This window comes from Amblyomma americanum, chromosome 3, assembly GCF_052857255.1.
Source record: "Amblyomma americanum isolate KBUSLIRL-KWMA chromosome 3, ASM5285725v1, whole genome shotgun sequence".
NCBI classification, from domain to species: Eukaryota; Metazoa; Arthropoda; class Arachnida; order Ixodida; family Ixodidae; genus Amblyomma; species Amblyomma americanum.
In genome coordinates, this window is record NC_135499.1 from 224,947,045 (window position 1) to 224,961,788 (window position 14,744).

General features: G+C 48.0%; 1 protein-coding gene across 1 annotated transcript in view; it reads left to right on the forward strand.

The window, feature by feature from the left end:
• The first annotated feature begins 979 nt into the window (after nucleotides 1-979).
• LOC144124398 (uncharacterized) overlaps nucleotides 980-14,744 on the forward strand; it is a 29,057-nt gene continuing 15,292 nt past the window's right edge. The window contains exons 1-11 of the mRNA XM_077657024.1: nucleotides 980-1,219; nucleotides 2,467-2,652; nucleotides 3,434-3,604; nucleotides 3,695-3,828; nucleotides 4,030-4,202; nucleotides 5,871-6,114; nucleotides 7,234-7,458; nucleotides 8,873-9,036; nucleotides 10,007-10,129; nucleotides 11,476-11,574; nucleotides 13,605-13,657. Of these exons, the coding sequence (XP_077513150.1) occupies nucleotides 1,177-1,219; nucleotides 2,467-2,652; nucleotides 3,434-3,604; nucleotides 3,695-3,828; nucleotides 4,030-4,202; nucleotides 5,871-6,114; nucleotides 7,234-7,458; nucleotides 8,873-9,036; nucleotides 10,007-10,129; nucleotides 11,476-11,574; nucleotides 13,605-13,657 (1,615 nt within the window). The 5' untranslated portion in view covers nucleotides 980-1,176. The remainder of the gene's footprint in view (nucleotides 1,220-2,466; nucleotides 2,653-3,433; nucleotides 3,605-3,694; nucleotides 3,829-4,029; nucleotides 4,203-5,870; nucleotides 6,115-7,233; nucleotides 7,459-8,872; nucleotides 9,037-10,006; nucleotides 10,130-11,475; nucleotides 11,575-13,604; nucleotides 13,658-14,744) is intronic.

Consider the following 14,744-nt stretch of genomic DNA (forward strand, 5'->3'; position numbering starts at 1 on the left):
ACACTTTCTGATTTCAGGACGGCAGCACTGACAAGATCCTCACGTCGTCAGGCGACCTGCTGTCTTTGCAGTCCATTCGCTGTAGCGATCTAGAAAGAGGGTACGACTGTCACGCGCACTTTTAAACTTCACGCATCAGCACTGTCAGAACCAGCGAGACACCAGCCACATAGCGGCCGGGCGTGGACTCGCGCGTGGGGAACTGTTGACGCCGACGGGGCTATCGCTCGAACATGTCCATCGAAGCTCTTCTTGTCCGTGGTGCCTGCATAATCCTCTTTTGGCAAGGCACGGCAAACAGGTGCGAATTGACACAGCTTTCAAACATATCCGGAGGCTTCGCTCACCGCATGCAGTCCGCGCTCGCAGAAAACAGCTGCTTCGAAGGTACGCGTTACGGAGGACGTGGCTCCAAGCGCAGCCCAGCACTATTGTTGTTATCGGTACGAGCCTTATCGTTCAGTCAACATGTCGCCACAGGCGGCAGTTCTCCGTTTAAACCTGGCCTGAGCTTGGATACTCACACAAGTCGAACCACTGCAGCCGAAAAAAAAAAAAGGAACGTGTTTTAGTGTTGCCTGCCTGCTACGCACTGCGCCAGTTCAAGAACTTGTAACTATACGCGTATGTTCCCGCTACCACTGCATCATGGCACATACGTCCCGCCCCTCACAACGTGCTGTGAACGAAGAGAGAACAAAAAGCTGGACTCAGCAATCATCAGTTCCTCTAGCCTTTCTTTTTTCCGTCCCTCAACTCCTCTCTCTTTCCCTCTCTCTCTTTTTTTTCTTTTCGGGAGAGTAGTGGGTGGAGGAACTTGAAACGGATGACTTTTGCACGACCGGTCGAGCTGGTATCAAATTTCTCGGCATACCCGTTACGGTATCGCGGCTTGTTGAGAAGCGCTTTTGGAAAGCTTCTGACAAGGTCTGCTGGACTGCCTTATCTAGTCGAGTTTATCTCTCTCAGCGAGTGAGTGGCGTATGAGCAAAGGTGATATTTTGAGATCGCAGCTTTACAGTAGAGGACAGCTACAGCCGAGGAAAGAAAGCAACTAGTGGGTGGCACTACCGTAAATCGTTGCGGCGTAGGATGTGCCATAACGTACCGCCCTAACACATTAGAAAGAGAAGGAAGAGTTAAAGTCGGCGTAAGCGTACGTCATAAGATAGCTATATGTGGGGCTTCGTACTCATCATCGTTGCCGTCTTCGTCGAAGGTGAGCGTTTCGTCAGTTGCCGGATGGATCTTTTTGGAACGCGGGGCAAATATTTCAAGTCGGGAACACGATTGAAAAAGTTAGGGCGATCAATTGAAATCATGAGAAGAAATCATTGGCCTTTTCTACTCCGGTTATGCAGTAATGAGATACACGTTAAAGATGCCCTGAATTCATTTTCACGACGAGCCCGAAGCAAGCTCCTCTTCGGCAACTTTATCTTTTGCCGTGGTGTTGTAGGGCGTCTTTAATTCTGCTCAGTCATTATTAGACATCTGTAGTTTTTCTGAGTCATTCTTAGGAATGTTTAATTTTTCCGATTAAAATTCAATTCTGATTATAATCTAATTCTGATTCTGTTCCATTATTGTGCCATTTCTATTCGAATTCACTCCTTTTATTCATTTTTTAGTGACTCTAAGTTTTTTACAATTTTGCTGAGTCATTATTAGCTCGGCGCCTCCTTCCTGTCCCTTAGACTCCCCTACAAGTGGAGAGTGCAATTTTCTTTTCTGCACCTGCCAATCTTGACAGGTGATAAGAGAGGAATCCTCGTAATTACCACCTGCCGCGGTTGGCAGGTGTCACTCCTAATGCGGTCGCATTGAAATATTTAGAACAGAGAGGTAAAGAGCACCAAATAAAGAGACGATAACACGGAGCCATGCTCTGTGACTATTTCCGAATGTTTATAACAGCCTGCCACTTTGCGGTTTTCAGTGCTGGCGCCCTTGCTCAGCGGTAGTTTTCTGTTACAGACCTTGACTTGAGGATCCTATTCGTAGGCTTATCACGTCATATACAGACTACCCATTCATCCATTCATTCATTGTTTCTGTTCAGGGATTCTTTCTTTCGTTCATTCACTTATACTTAAATATACAGTCGTGGTAAAAAGTCTTAAGGCGCAAGAATTTTTGCTTCAACCGCGTAACAGAGCCATTCCGGCAATATTATAGACCGAATGACCTTGAAACGATAGGAGATTTTTTTTTGCGGTAGAGAAGCTTCCAGCTTGACTTGTGTTTTGAATGACCGGCTACACGGAGCATTCCAGGAGAATTCATTTCGCTGCAGCCGAACGCTGTGGCCTTAAGACTTTTTACCAAGACTGTACGCCCGTCCACTGATATTTGGCTGCGGCTCACTGAAATTCGTGTAGGGTATATTGAATGCGGGTCTTGCGTAGCTTCTGGAAGAAGCAACGCCACATGATACCACTGGAGCCACTTTGCTCTTGAATCCAGGCGCCTGGTCACAATGCCAACCCAGAGACTACGGCAAAGGCAGCGTGGTCTGCGTCTGCAACGTTTCCTACTGCGACTACCTTGGAGACCTAGACCCGGCGCCGCATGGACAGGTCCTGGTTTTTGAAAGCAACAAAGCTGGGCTCAGGTTTGCCAAGACAACTGGCCAGTTCAGGGCGCCGTCAGGTACACGCTCGAGGCCCCTGCCGCGCGCTCCATTTCGTCCGGATTACAGTGTTGCTGCACATTGCCAGACAGCAACATTCACATGATACGTAACGCTGGTAGAAAAAATCACAAATATTGCCACGTGGTGGTGTTCTCATTGATGCGTTTATTTCTAGCGCCGATAGCATGCATGACGGACAACACAAGATGCAGGTCCTGATTTTATCGCGAGGGGTGCTCGCCAGCGTACAACAAAATGTACACATTCTTGATTGCACGGGCGCTGAGACTACAAGACATGAAAGAAAACACACAGGCCCACTGTGTGTTCTCTTTCACGTGTTGTCAACGTGCATCAACTTGCCCAGCAGTCTGCAGTCCTGATGTACAGATGCTGGGATGGAGGTCTAGGTCATAATGGGAGCGCAGAATTAATGGCGACTAAGTTCCAGTGGTAAATCGTTATGAAAATGTCACGCGAATCTGATGTTCTGTTCACGCGAAAGATTTTTATTACTTTATTTCCATTGTCCTTTGATGGCACTGCGTAGAGAAACGAAGTATTGACGACACACTGAAATTATGAAGTGCCTTTCTCCCAAAGCCTAAGCAGGTGCTTGAATAGGGCGAAAAATGAATAAAACTTTACTGAAACAATTGACTTCATGCGCTTGTTCGCTTGTTCCTTTTACTGTATTTCGTTGTCTCTCGTTTTCCAGGTTTCCAGGTTCCAGATAACATTTTGTGTTATTTTCTATTTTCTTCAACTTCTCTCTAAAAACTTTTCCCTGTTCTTCAGACCCTCCTCAGAGCCAAGACGACACTCTAACCATAATCGTGGATACGTCGAAGACTTACCAGAAAATTTTCGGGTTTGGAGGAGCCTTTACTGATGCTGCAGGCATCAACATCAACTCCCTTCCAGACAACATGCAGGAAAATATTATTCAGTCATATTACTCTGACAAAGGTGCGTATTGAGCTCGTTACTGAACGCGTGACGCTAAAGCAATCCAAGACCAACAGCACTCGTTTCCGTCTGTTTTACCGGATCGCGCAGGGCTGTCCTACAACATCGGTCGAGTTCCGATGGCCAGCTGTGACTTCTCCGTGAGGCAGTACACGTATGCTGACACACCGGGCGACTTCTCCCTGGCCAACTTCTCACTCGCCGAAGAAGATTTTCAGTTAAAGGTGAGTTCCAACATCGAATGCAGTGGATTAGAATATTTTCTGAGAGGGATGGCTAAAAACAAAATAAATACTGGAAATTTAACTAGGTGTGATTAGATGCGATCCTTTGGCAGAGGGGACAAACAGTTAGGGATGAATGTGCATTGGTGATACAGGAAGTGATGATGTCGAGGTGACAAGCACAGCTCCCTCTGCATACAGATACCTCACGTCAAGCGGGCGTTACAAATTTCGAAGCATCCGGTGTGGATGTTCGCCAGTCCCTGGAGCGGCCCTGCATGGATGAAAAACAACGGAAGGCTCAACCACGGCGGCTGGCTCATCGGGCATCCTGGAGGGAAATACTACAAGACATGGGCCGACTACTTCGTCAGGTGCGGCCAAATTTGAGAGCTATGCAACAACAACAACAACAACATGATAATCATGATGATGACGAGTACGACGAAGAATAACTTTGCACTGACACAAAGTACCGGTGAAGTTGCGGAGCCGTAGCACAGTAAAAAGGAGTAGTAAGAGCTCACAGTACTGCCGTAAAAGGTCATAACATGAAGTTTACAGGAATATAATAAATATTTAGAATCTGACAACCTAATGAACGGGCAGCGTGCTTTCATCTAGGGTTTCCTAACGGCGTTGCAATTAATCGCTATTATCCTTGACATCCCTCGTATAATAAATGTGTGAAATTGTGTTTCGTGAAACTGTGTTTCACACAGCGTTTTTCTAAGTTGTCCGTCTGAAACTTGCCTAGCAGTACGCAGGGAACCTGCAGTTAACCGAAGCAATACCTGCTGAGTTCAGCAAGCCCGAGCGGTGTTTGATGCAGATATGTGTGCGTTTCCTCGGTCAGCACGCCGATCCGTCTCTTTCCACGAATCTAGACAGTCTAGAATTTTGCACAGAATAGCCACCTTCATATCATCCTCTGGAGGAAAAACTGGTTCTTGTAATTAGTGCCTGAGCTGCTTTTCTTCGCATGGGGTCTTGACGCTCACTATTTTCCCCCACATCACGACAATATCAGGGAAACTTGCAGCCCCTTTGGGAAGCAGCAAGCTGTGTTTTTCCTCAAAAGAACGAAGGGCTTGTGGCAGGAAATCATTAAAAGCCTGCAAGGAAAGCTCAACCTTTTCCATTCGTCAAGTCTAGACGGGTACAAGCTTTTCTTGATAGAGTGTACTTCTACTTGAAAAGTTGATCACACTCCAGCTTGTAAGCTTCTCTGATTGTAGCAAAAGACGCAGAAAATATGCGTGGTGGCTGACTGGAATTTTCACTGAGTTCGGGGAAGTAAAAACACAGTTGATCTTTTCTTTCATTGAGCCTGTTGTTCCTTATGCGTTTGACCTGGATCTATTTCAAGAAAGAGCGGTCTTGATGCATCAAAGGGGTACGCAAATGCAAATCCAATTGTTGGCGGCGATGCAACCAGAGACGTTGCCTTTCTGCTCACAGAATGGTTATCCTTTATGCCCACAAGACCCTTCAGCCAATATTTTACAGCCCGCATGTGACATCTTTAAGCAACTTGTGCAGATATTCTCCGTCGGCCTTGTGCACTGGGACGATATGGGGGACTTCCTTGAAAAAGCATGAGACGCTCTGCACTATAAAGACGAACTCACTGCTGGCGACTTAAGACTTACGGCGACTTAAGACTGCTGGCGATTTAAGACCCCCACCCCTGCAATTTATACCACTGGGCAAATCGCTATGGCGTTCGGCAGAAGACCACGAGATCAGAAGGTTCTATTCCGGCCATTTATTGCAGGGAAAATGCTAAAGCATTCGTGCACTAACATCTTGGTGTCTTTTGAAAAAGTGGTTCAAATTAATCTGGACGTCTTACATATGGCCGCCGTTTTGCCTGATGTGTCCCTCTGGCATGTAAAAATTCATTATCTATTTAAGCGATATAAATTCATATGACGTACAGGCGTCTGCGGTCTAATACAGCAAGCTGATCATGCTGATACAGATCCGTGCTGATTTTAGATGGCTTGCACTACATGAACGCCTATTTTTTTCACTTGCAGGTTCCTGCAAGAATACGAGCGCAACGGCATCGAATTTTGGGGCGTGACGGCTGAAAACGAACCGACGGCTGGATTCGACCCCAACTATGCCTTCCAGTGCATGGGTTTTACGCCTGAAAGCCAGCGCGACTTCATCAAGCTGGACTTAGGTCCCGCTCTTGAAAAGGCTGGCTACGGTCCTGACAAGCTCGCTCTCATGATCATGGACGATCAGCGATTGTTCCTACCATTATGGGCCAAAGTGGTAAGTTACAAGGCTCATGCGTTTCACCAGTCTCATGTGTGCTGGACACGGTCCTTGCTGAACGCGCACGATGCCTTATTTTGTAGAAGTATAGCAACTTCCTCATATGTTGCTGCTCCAGTTAGCAGCACAACTAGTGCACGTATGCTCCGAAAAGTCCCAGTTACAGGCTGCAGTTCTACTCGATCGAGTGCTGCCACCGCGAATGTTATATGCGGTAGCTTCAGTTTTGATCCTCGCGAGTCGGGGTTTCGGCAACGCAAAAGCACCTGAAGCTGGGGAAGCGCTGTCTGCCACTTTGTTTTAATGCGCATCTGTGGACCACCCTGTACATATCGCAACAGAGGAAGGGGTGGGGGGTGGGGTGGGGGGGCACAACCAAGAATTTGGTCAGGTGGGTCGAAAAAAAACCGAACTTGCGACTCCTGCGTTTTCTGCTCAGATCTGCACATCGTGGGTGTGCTGTCAAGATGTCCTGCTCGAGCAAACTTGGCGGCTCAGCTGGTGTTTCTGGGGCTAAACTCGGCTACGCAGCGACCGAGAGGCATGACACTTAGCTTTCCTGATGCCAGCACACACGCACGATCGGGACAGAATGAAAAGCGAACATGCATGTGTCGCACTTTTCTACTTTGCAGCGAGATATTTCTTTACAACCAGTTTTTGAATATGTTGGCCTTTTGCAGACCTTTTACCCGAAAACACGAATCAGGCCATTTGTATACTGCAGCTGAAAGTATACAAGCAAAATATTTTGTTTTTATCACAGGCGTTGTTCGCGTTTCATTCCGGCCTGGCTGTAGGCATGAACATTGCGGTTTCGTCTGTTATGACCGGGTATCTCGGCAGGCAGCTTGACCTGAGCTACAAATGACTAACGAGAAGGTGGAATGACGAGTGGTGTGAACTAGGAGGTAGTCGGCAGTGGTGTACGTTAAAATGGCGTAATATAGAGCAGTGACAATCGCGGCTAGTTGCCATGCGGCGTAACACGCGGCGTATATGCGGCGTAACACGCAACATAAGCATTTCATCGCTTAGTTATACGTCCAGCTATGTACCCGATATACGATACATGCTTCTTCTTTCCATCCCTGCCTCCGTGATCTCTTCCCGCAGGTCCTGAGTGACGCCGATGCGGCCAAGTACGTCGCCGGCGTCGCCGTCCACTGGTACACGGACTCGGTGACGAACGCCAGCAGACTGGACGAGACGCACGACGCCTTCCCCGACAAGTTCATCCTGGCCACCGAAGCTTGCATGGGCGACAAACCTTGGATCAAGGAGAAGGTGGAGCTGGGAAGCTGGGACCGCGCCGAGAACTACTCCCACGACATCCTCGAGGTTGGAACAGCGCGCGTTGACGAGTGTCGAGCAGATCTTTTCTCTTACCTGGCTTTTCTATAGCATCTAAGAAGTAGGGGAATATTTCTATAATTTTCTACTAGTTTGTGGCGTTGACCAATGGAAAATTTGTAGCGTAATACTTTTCTGGCTGAATGATAATTGCTTATAAAGTAAAAGAAGAACAACAAATTTTCCCCGGTGGGATCAGAACCCATGACCTCCGTATGTCGCGTGCTGTGCTCTACCAACTAAGCTGCGGCGGCGGCAGCTCTCCAATCTTCTACTTCCGGGGGTATTTATGTTGCATGCGATCTAACCTTCACAGAGTTCGCTAGCGCCAGCCTCGTCCACAGCGGCGGACATATAACGTCCTGTATTACCACGAGTGCCATGTAGGAATCTGACCAAACGGTGAAGGCGACAGCTATGCGAGACCCTTCTCATGGCGTGAAGGCTTCAAGAAACCGAGGCCCTCGATAAACTATTCAGCAGACAGTGGTAGGAAGATGAGTGGTCCGTTATAAAATGAGTGTAAAGGAAGTTATTCTAGATTGTCCGAAATTGGCTACTTTCATTCAAGACCAGCTCACCTCGAAGAAATTTTCCTAGTAGCCACTGCTCAGCAGCGATAAGTTTCAGAGCGGTAAATGTAGTTTTACACTTCTCCTGTTTCCGTTGCAGCTGTACTGGGTCACGTCGTCGGCACGCGAACCTTGAGGTAGCAACAAGATAGGAAAAAAGTTAAGGTACAAATGTCTTCCTGAAATACATTGCTTACAGAACCATGCTGTGATAGCTGGGCTATGCCAAGTGATCCGCCGTCGCGCAATACATACAACTTGGCAGAACATAGAGCTGACATCTAGTTTTCACAAGAGTATAAATATCTTCAGTTCAGAAAAACTTTATAAATATCTTCAAAGGGAGGTGCTATGACGTATAATTTTAGGTGAGCGGGAGAGGACTTTGCCTGCATGGACGCATTTGGACTGCTGCTGCTGGTTATGATGATGATGATGACATGCAAGGAGCCATTTTGGTTGAGTGTAACTGCTGGGCCGGCAAGATATTTGTTTCGACATTCGTTGCCGAAAGGAAAGGATGGGTGGAGCGGGGCATGAACCCCACCAGTTTATTGGTTAGAGTCACACTGTCTGTGCAGTTCCAGAGGATGCAGTGGAACGTAAGGCAGTGTCCGGTCTCACGTGCCAATGAATGCGACGCTGCTTTGTCAATAACGAGTTAATACTAGGATGCTTTTCTCACTACTTAGGCAGGTATCCGCAGCGCCGGTCCCGAGTAACAAAACGGCGCCTACACTTGAGGAAAGCTTTGAGGACAGCTGCAAAGATATGTCTCTAGGAAGCCAACTCAAAATACGTTGTTTTCGACACGGTCTTCTTGTCCACAGGATCTCCAGCACTGGGTGACGGGTTGGGTGGACTGGAACTTGGCTCTGGACAGGCAGGGCGGGCCAAACTGGGTGCAGAACTTCGTCGATTCGCCCATCATTGTCAACGCCGACGCTCAGGAGTTCTACAAGCAGCCCATGTACTATGCGCTGGCGCACTTCACGTAAGCATACCAAGAAACACCCGTTCTGAATGACTCGACCTCATTTCCAGGGGAGAAAAAAAGAATACGGGTGTTGTAAAAACAACGGAAGCTTTTTAACGGCGTCCAGTTCTTTCAATATTTTGCGCTAGGACCACTACATGTTCACACTAACGATGCAACAATCGCTTCGCTTTTTTAACGTTGTTTTAGCAGACTCCTTGGAGTACGTGCCGTGCAACAAGCTAAACATGGAGACACCAAGAAGAAACGCGCAGACGGGACAGGCGCTGATTTACTACTGATTTTATTGTGCACTCAGACCGTCTTATGCATACTTGTCATTCCGCAATTAGTTTCGGTTCTTACTTGTGCTTTACCATAACGCTACAGGAGTCGATCTTAAAGTCTATTTCTTTCCCTAGTGATGCTATACCGAGGCAGGGCTGACACATGCGCTGCCAGTGTTTGCGGCAAAAATAAAAAAAACATCTGATTTCTGGCTCTACTTTTCACTTTCTTGAAAAAATGTATCTCTTTTGGTAGCGCCTTGCAAAGCTTACATTGGCACCTCTTGAACCGTTCCGTAAAGTTTCATCCTCACCGTTTCTTAACAGATGAGTTGCGCACCGTTGCCTGCTCGTTGTTGCAGCAACCTATCTGGTCGATGGCAGTTATGTACTGTCATTAGCCACCGAATAGGCAACTTATCAAAGGGACCTGTATTGCGCAAACCAGAACGAATTGCGGACAGGAACTGACAGTACGCAAAAAGTGACACGTTCATAGCGCAGAACACTTGAGAAGGAACTAATATTATGATTGGCACTCGCGCTAACCTTGACAGCAATCTCTACCCGATACAAACAGGGAGCCGCGAATAATCGTCTTTTTTTTTTTACTGACAGAAATTGCGACGAATGTGGAAACTACCGCTCTTGAACTCCGCAACGCATTTTCCTTCACGCATTGCTTGCTTTTGCACCACCAGGAAGTTCTTGTCCCGTGGAAGCCTGCGCGTCGCATCCAGAGACGATGGCGGCAACGTCAGACGTCTGGAGTACGGAGCATTCAAGACTCCGCAAGGCAGCACGGTGGTGGTCGTCCTCAACCCGTAAGTTGGCGAGAACTTCGTGGCAGAGTCCTTGTCGGGGTCACTGCAGTGCCGTGAGAAAAGCACTACGCAGCTGTGTCTCCTTCTTGCTTACGTAGCTCGTGTGCTTCATGAATAAGCGCGAACGTTTCCAAGACAACCCAGAATTTTTATTTCCCTCTATTGTAGCAGAATCCTGCGCACTAGTGACGACGTTTGAGATGTGGGACAGGTACTGCGCCAGTTCCTTTCCCCAAAAACCAATTTTCAATTTTCTAGAACAAAATTTCATTAGCATTCAGTGCGAAATATTGTCGCAATGTTGACACAGTAGCCAGGGCTTTGTGTGGTAATGGCGAAGCGAAAAGAGCGATGCTTCCATGCACCATAGCACGTTGTCGTTGTAGCCGTAGGAAGGTCCAAATGCAAGATGCCATCTTACTGTACCTACACGCAGTGCAGAGCCCGCGTTGAAATTGTAACAGTGATTCAGAATATTGAGTTATACAGACAGCGATATTTTCTATCTCTCTATTTTTTTGTCCCACAAGGCAGCCTTGGAGTTCGCACGTTCCCAGCACTTTGTGATCCCAAGTTCAACGGTGTCTGTAGCGCCCAACGTAATGGCGCTTTACAATGAACACCTCGGTACGCTATGAAAGAGAGAGCTCACTGACACTAAAACCGGGCATTGTATTTGTTTCTTTTTTTCTTTTGGAGCTCTGGTGGCGTTCGAATATGTCCTTTCTCAACTCGGGTATCCTCGTCAGCGTATACTTCAATACGAGGAAGTCGGGGCTCAGCCAGCACACGCGATATGCGAGCATCTGAGAAGAAAGGTGTTTTTTATTATTATTATTTTCTAGGCCGGGGGGGGGGGGGGGGCGACTAGTAGGCAAATATATTTCTGAAGCTCCTCGTAGCGCGTTCTACTGTGCCATTAGAAAATACGACAGAAGTCCCCTGCTTCAGAAAAGCTCATCAGACAAAGCGGGAGGTCGCACTACATTTGCAGCGTAACGCACGAAAAATGACTTACGTCACAGCAAGACTGGAACAGCTGGTAACACTTAATGTGCACTGAAAAAGAGGAAAACCGCTTAAACGATACAAGCATGGAGCTGCCATCAAGAAAAGGATCGGGGGTGCTAAATACGAGACAATACGTTACTGGCTTACGAGGAAAACTTTCGAAAATTACAGTGCTCTAACACCTTTGTTCATCTCAGGAGGCACCATCAACTTGCCCAATATCGGTGCTTGCGCTAGCTGAGTGCTTTGGTGCGTTTTGTTGTTGTCACTCCGTGTATGCATATTAGTTTGATTCTCAGAAACGCTGTTCTTCTCTTGACTGTATTGTGTCGCAGCACTAATGCTGAACGCAGCGTGCAAGTGAAGGAAGCATCAAGTGGTAGCAGCTACGCGAGGACCCTCACGCCACGTTCGATCAACACCTTTGTGTGGTGGTAGAAGCGAGGCCAGCCAAGGGCATCTGCATTCGAGCCACCTTTTTACAGGACTGCTCACTTTCCTCTCTTTGTTTCTGCAAAAACCAAACCTAATCTAGGAAATAAACACAGCATTATATGAGTGCGTCTTTGTCTGCCGTCCGTCGAACAAGAAAGAGGTTTGGTTAGGACAGATATCTGTACCAGATGAACTGTGCCGGGCGATCTTTAACGTGCACTGACGTCGCACAGCACACGGTCGCCTTTTTGCGTTTCGCCTCCAGCGAAGCGCAGCCGCCACGGTCGGTTTTGAGCCCGAGTACTGCGGCTGCTCGGTAGCCGAGTGCCTTAACCACTGAACCGCCGCAGCGGGTAGAGCCGCCAGGGTGCTCGTGCCTCGAGGTAAGCTATACGAGCGAGCGCAAAGCGTCGCTAAGACATTTTTTTATTTTGGTACTTTATCACCAGGCGGCGTGTGTGCGTGTGTGTGCTGTGTTGCAACTTTCTCGCACTGCCCTGAAGCCCTCCGCTACGGCATTTCTTTTTCCCTTTCTTCTTTCACTCCCACTCTCCTCACCATGGCGCGGTTGAGCAACACCAGGCGCCACTGAGAAGTGAGAGAGTTACTGCGCCATTCCTTTCCTCGAAAACCACTAATTATTTAAATTACTCTCTGGCCTTCCGCCTATGACTCGCCGCGGTGGCTCAGTGGTTAGGACGCTCAGCTACTGATCCGGAGTTCCCGGGTTCGAACCCAACCGCGGCGGCCGCGTTTCGATGGAGGCGAAACGCTAAGGTAACCGTGTGCTGTGCGATGTCAGTGCACGTTAAAAATCCCCAGGTGGTCGAAATTATTCCGAAGCCCTCCACTACGGCACCTCTTTTTTCATTTCTTCTTTCACTCCCTCCTTTATCCCTTCCCTTACGGCGCGGTTCAGGTGTCCGCCGATATGTGAGACAGATACCGCGCCATTTCCTTTCTCCAAAAACTAATTCACCAACTTACCAATTTTACCCGCCTATGTGCGGCATCTGAGAGGCTTTTGGAAGCATCAGGAGGTGAGTTACGAAATCGCGCCCCACGCGCTGACGAAGGTTACCCGAGGCTCGAGCTGCGTGCACGGGGTGTTCACGTGATCGTGGATGAGTGCGCACCTCCACTCGAAGCGGATGAAAGCAGCGCGAGGCGCATATGCTTCGCTGTGGACAGGATCTCGGTTTGATCTCGGTGCTGCCCAGGAACAGCTGTGAAACGACACATATCCACCGTAGAAGTATTAGGCAAGAGTCGCGCGTTCTAATTTTCAAGAATATCTTATTTTCTCTAAACAAAGGTCACGAGGCGATGCCTTCCAGACCTTTTCGGCAAGCTTGCGGGAGCGAGGAAACGGCATACTTGTGGGCACCCTCCCCTCCATGTCGTATCTTTCACATCACTATCAGACAAAAAGTATGGTGGGGCAGCCAGAAAAAGAATGTAAACCAATAGGCCCCTGCCTGTGCCAATCACTATCAGACAGTGGTTATGACGGATAAAGCACATGGTGCACTGCAAGTGAGGCAGTTACCGCTCAAATCGTCATTAAGACCACTTCGCATTCTACGCCACACCGCAGGAGTCTGCTTAACGCTGCTTGTTCTACAAGAGCTGCGTACGCAACAGAGAGCTTTTCATTTTGAAGGTGTGCTCAGCAATACTTACTAGCTTGTCACCACAAAACATGCAGCAACCCTTTATTTCGGCGAACTTCGGTCGAGCAAATACGTCTCTGATACAGATGAGCTCTTCCGACCTGGTGGCAAGCCATGATTGGTCTGAACTTCGTTTTTCACTGACTGGAACATGAGTAACGCTGATCACTGCCTTTACCTCCGCATAGCCATGATAAAGCCAAGTCGGAAGGAATTGTGATCTTATCTTCCCGTGCGTGCGTCTGGCCAGGCCTCTCGTGTATAGGATAAGAGTAGGCAGTTTTCTGATTACACCGTCCCGTTCAACAAGGCTGGGCTGCTCGCTTTCGAGGTTCCTGCTTGAAAGCATCGTGACACATGGACAACCGCCTACTCATCGCTTTTGCTACGCTTGCCGCGCTAATATCAGGTGAGTGCTTCTATAATTCCTGCCAAACTGAAAAGATCCACTCCGTGACATGCGCGCAGAGCACTTAGAGATCATTGAAGACAATGATTGCAGGCATGTTGCAGCGAATGTGAAATATACGTGCGCTCAGTAAAGCGCCCTTGTCTATCCGTGTTTTAGACACTTGTGCATCCTAAAAGCGGTGTTCTTATTTGTGTGTCTGAATAGTCGGCATCATTAATGTGTAGAATGCTTGAACAGCGAGCAGCAGGCTGCAAGAAGCGAAATTAGACTTCGGCTGGTGCTTTTCAGCCAATTTACTCGTGCCCAGCTGTCTTCTTAGTATACTGACAGGGGTTCACAGCGCAGACAGACAAACGCAGGAAGAAACGAAGTGACAGAAGAGAGGCTCTATTCTTGCATTCAAGCTCTATTAAAGCATGGCCTCCTGAACTTAACAGCTACAGCTAGGCGTCGCTTTGTTTTTATACCTGTATTGCGGTTGAGCTCCCTGACTTGTCTCACACCTACTGTCCACATTTGGCCACATGGCTGGCTTTTCAGGTGTTTTGCAGAGAGCTTATAGCACCTTTAAAGTTCTCAGTCTCTGCCCCAGAGGAACGGTCACGCCAGTTCTCAACTTTTATGTTCTCTTGGTGTTTAAGGACTGCAGCCCCGGTTGGGAGTCAGAAGTGGCCCGAAGGCTTTTGGCAAAGGATGTATATATTTAACCCCGTGTTTGGCGCGTGAGAGCCTCCGCCTCTTAAATGCGCCATATAAAACCGAACATAATCGACTAAGATCTGGGACATCTTTTAGGAATGCCGGACGCCTATAACCAGCCGCCTCACGCAGCTAAAAATAATCAGACCTGAGCTTCGTGATCTGTGTCGCATCGTCGGACCGTATCGATTCTACCATTGCATTGAAGGTGCGGTAAAATACAGTCTCTTCACGTAAAAAACATGAAAATGGAAACCATGTTTCTCAATTATCAGCATTGAACCATTTATTCTTAACACTTTATGACGATTTCGGTATCTGAGGTCGGTGCAGAAGTTCCCGCTAAAAGATGTGAGTGAACTGCGCACAGTAAACTTGAGGTACA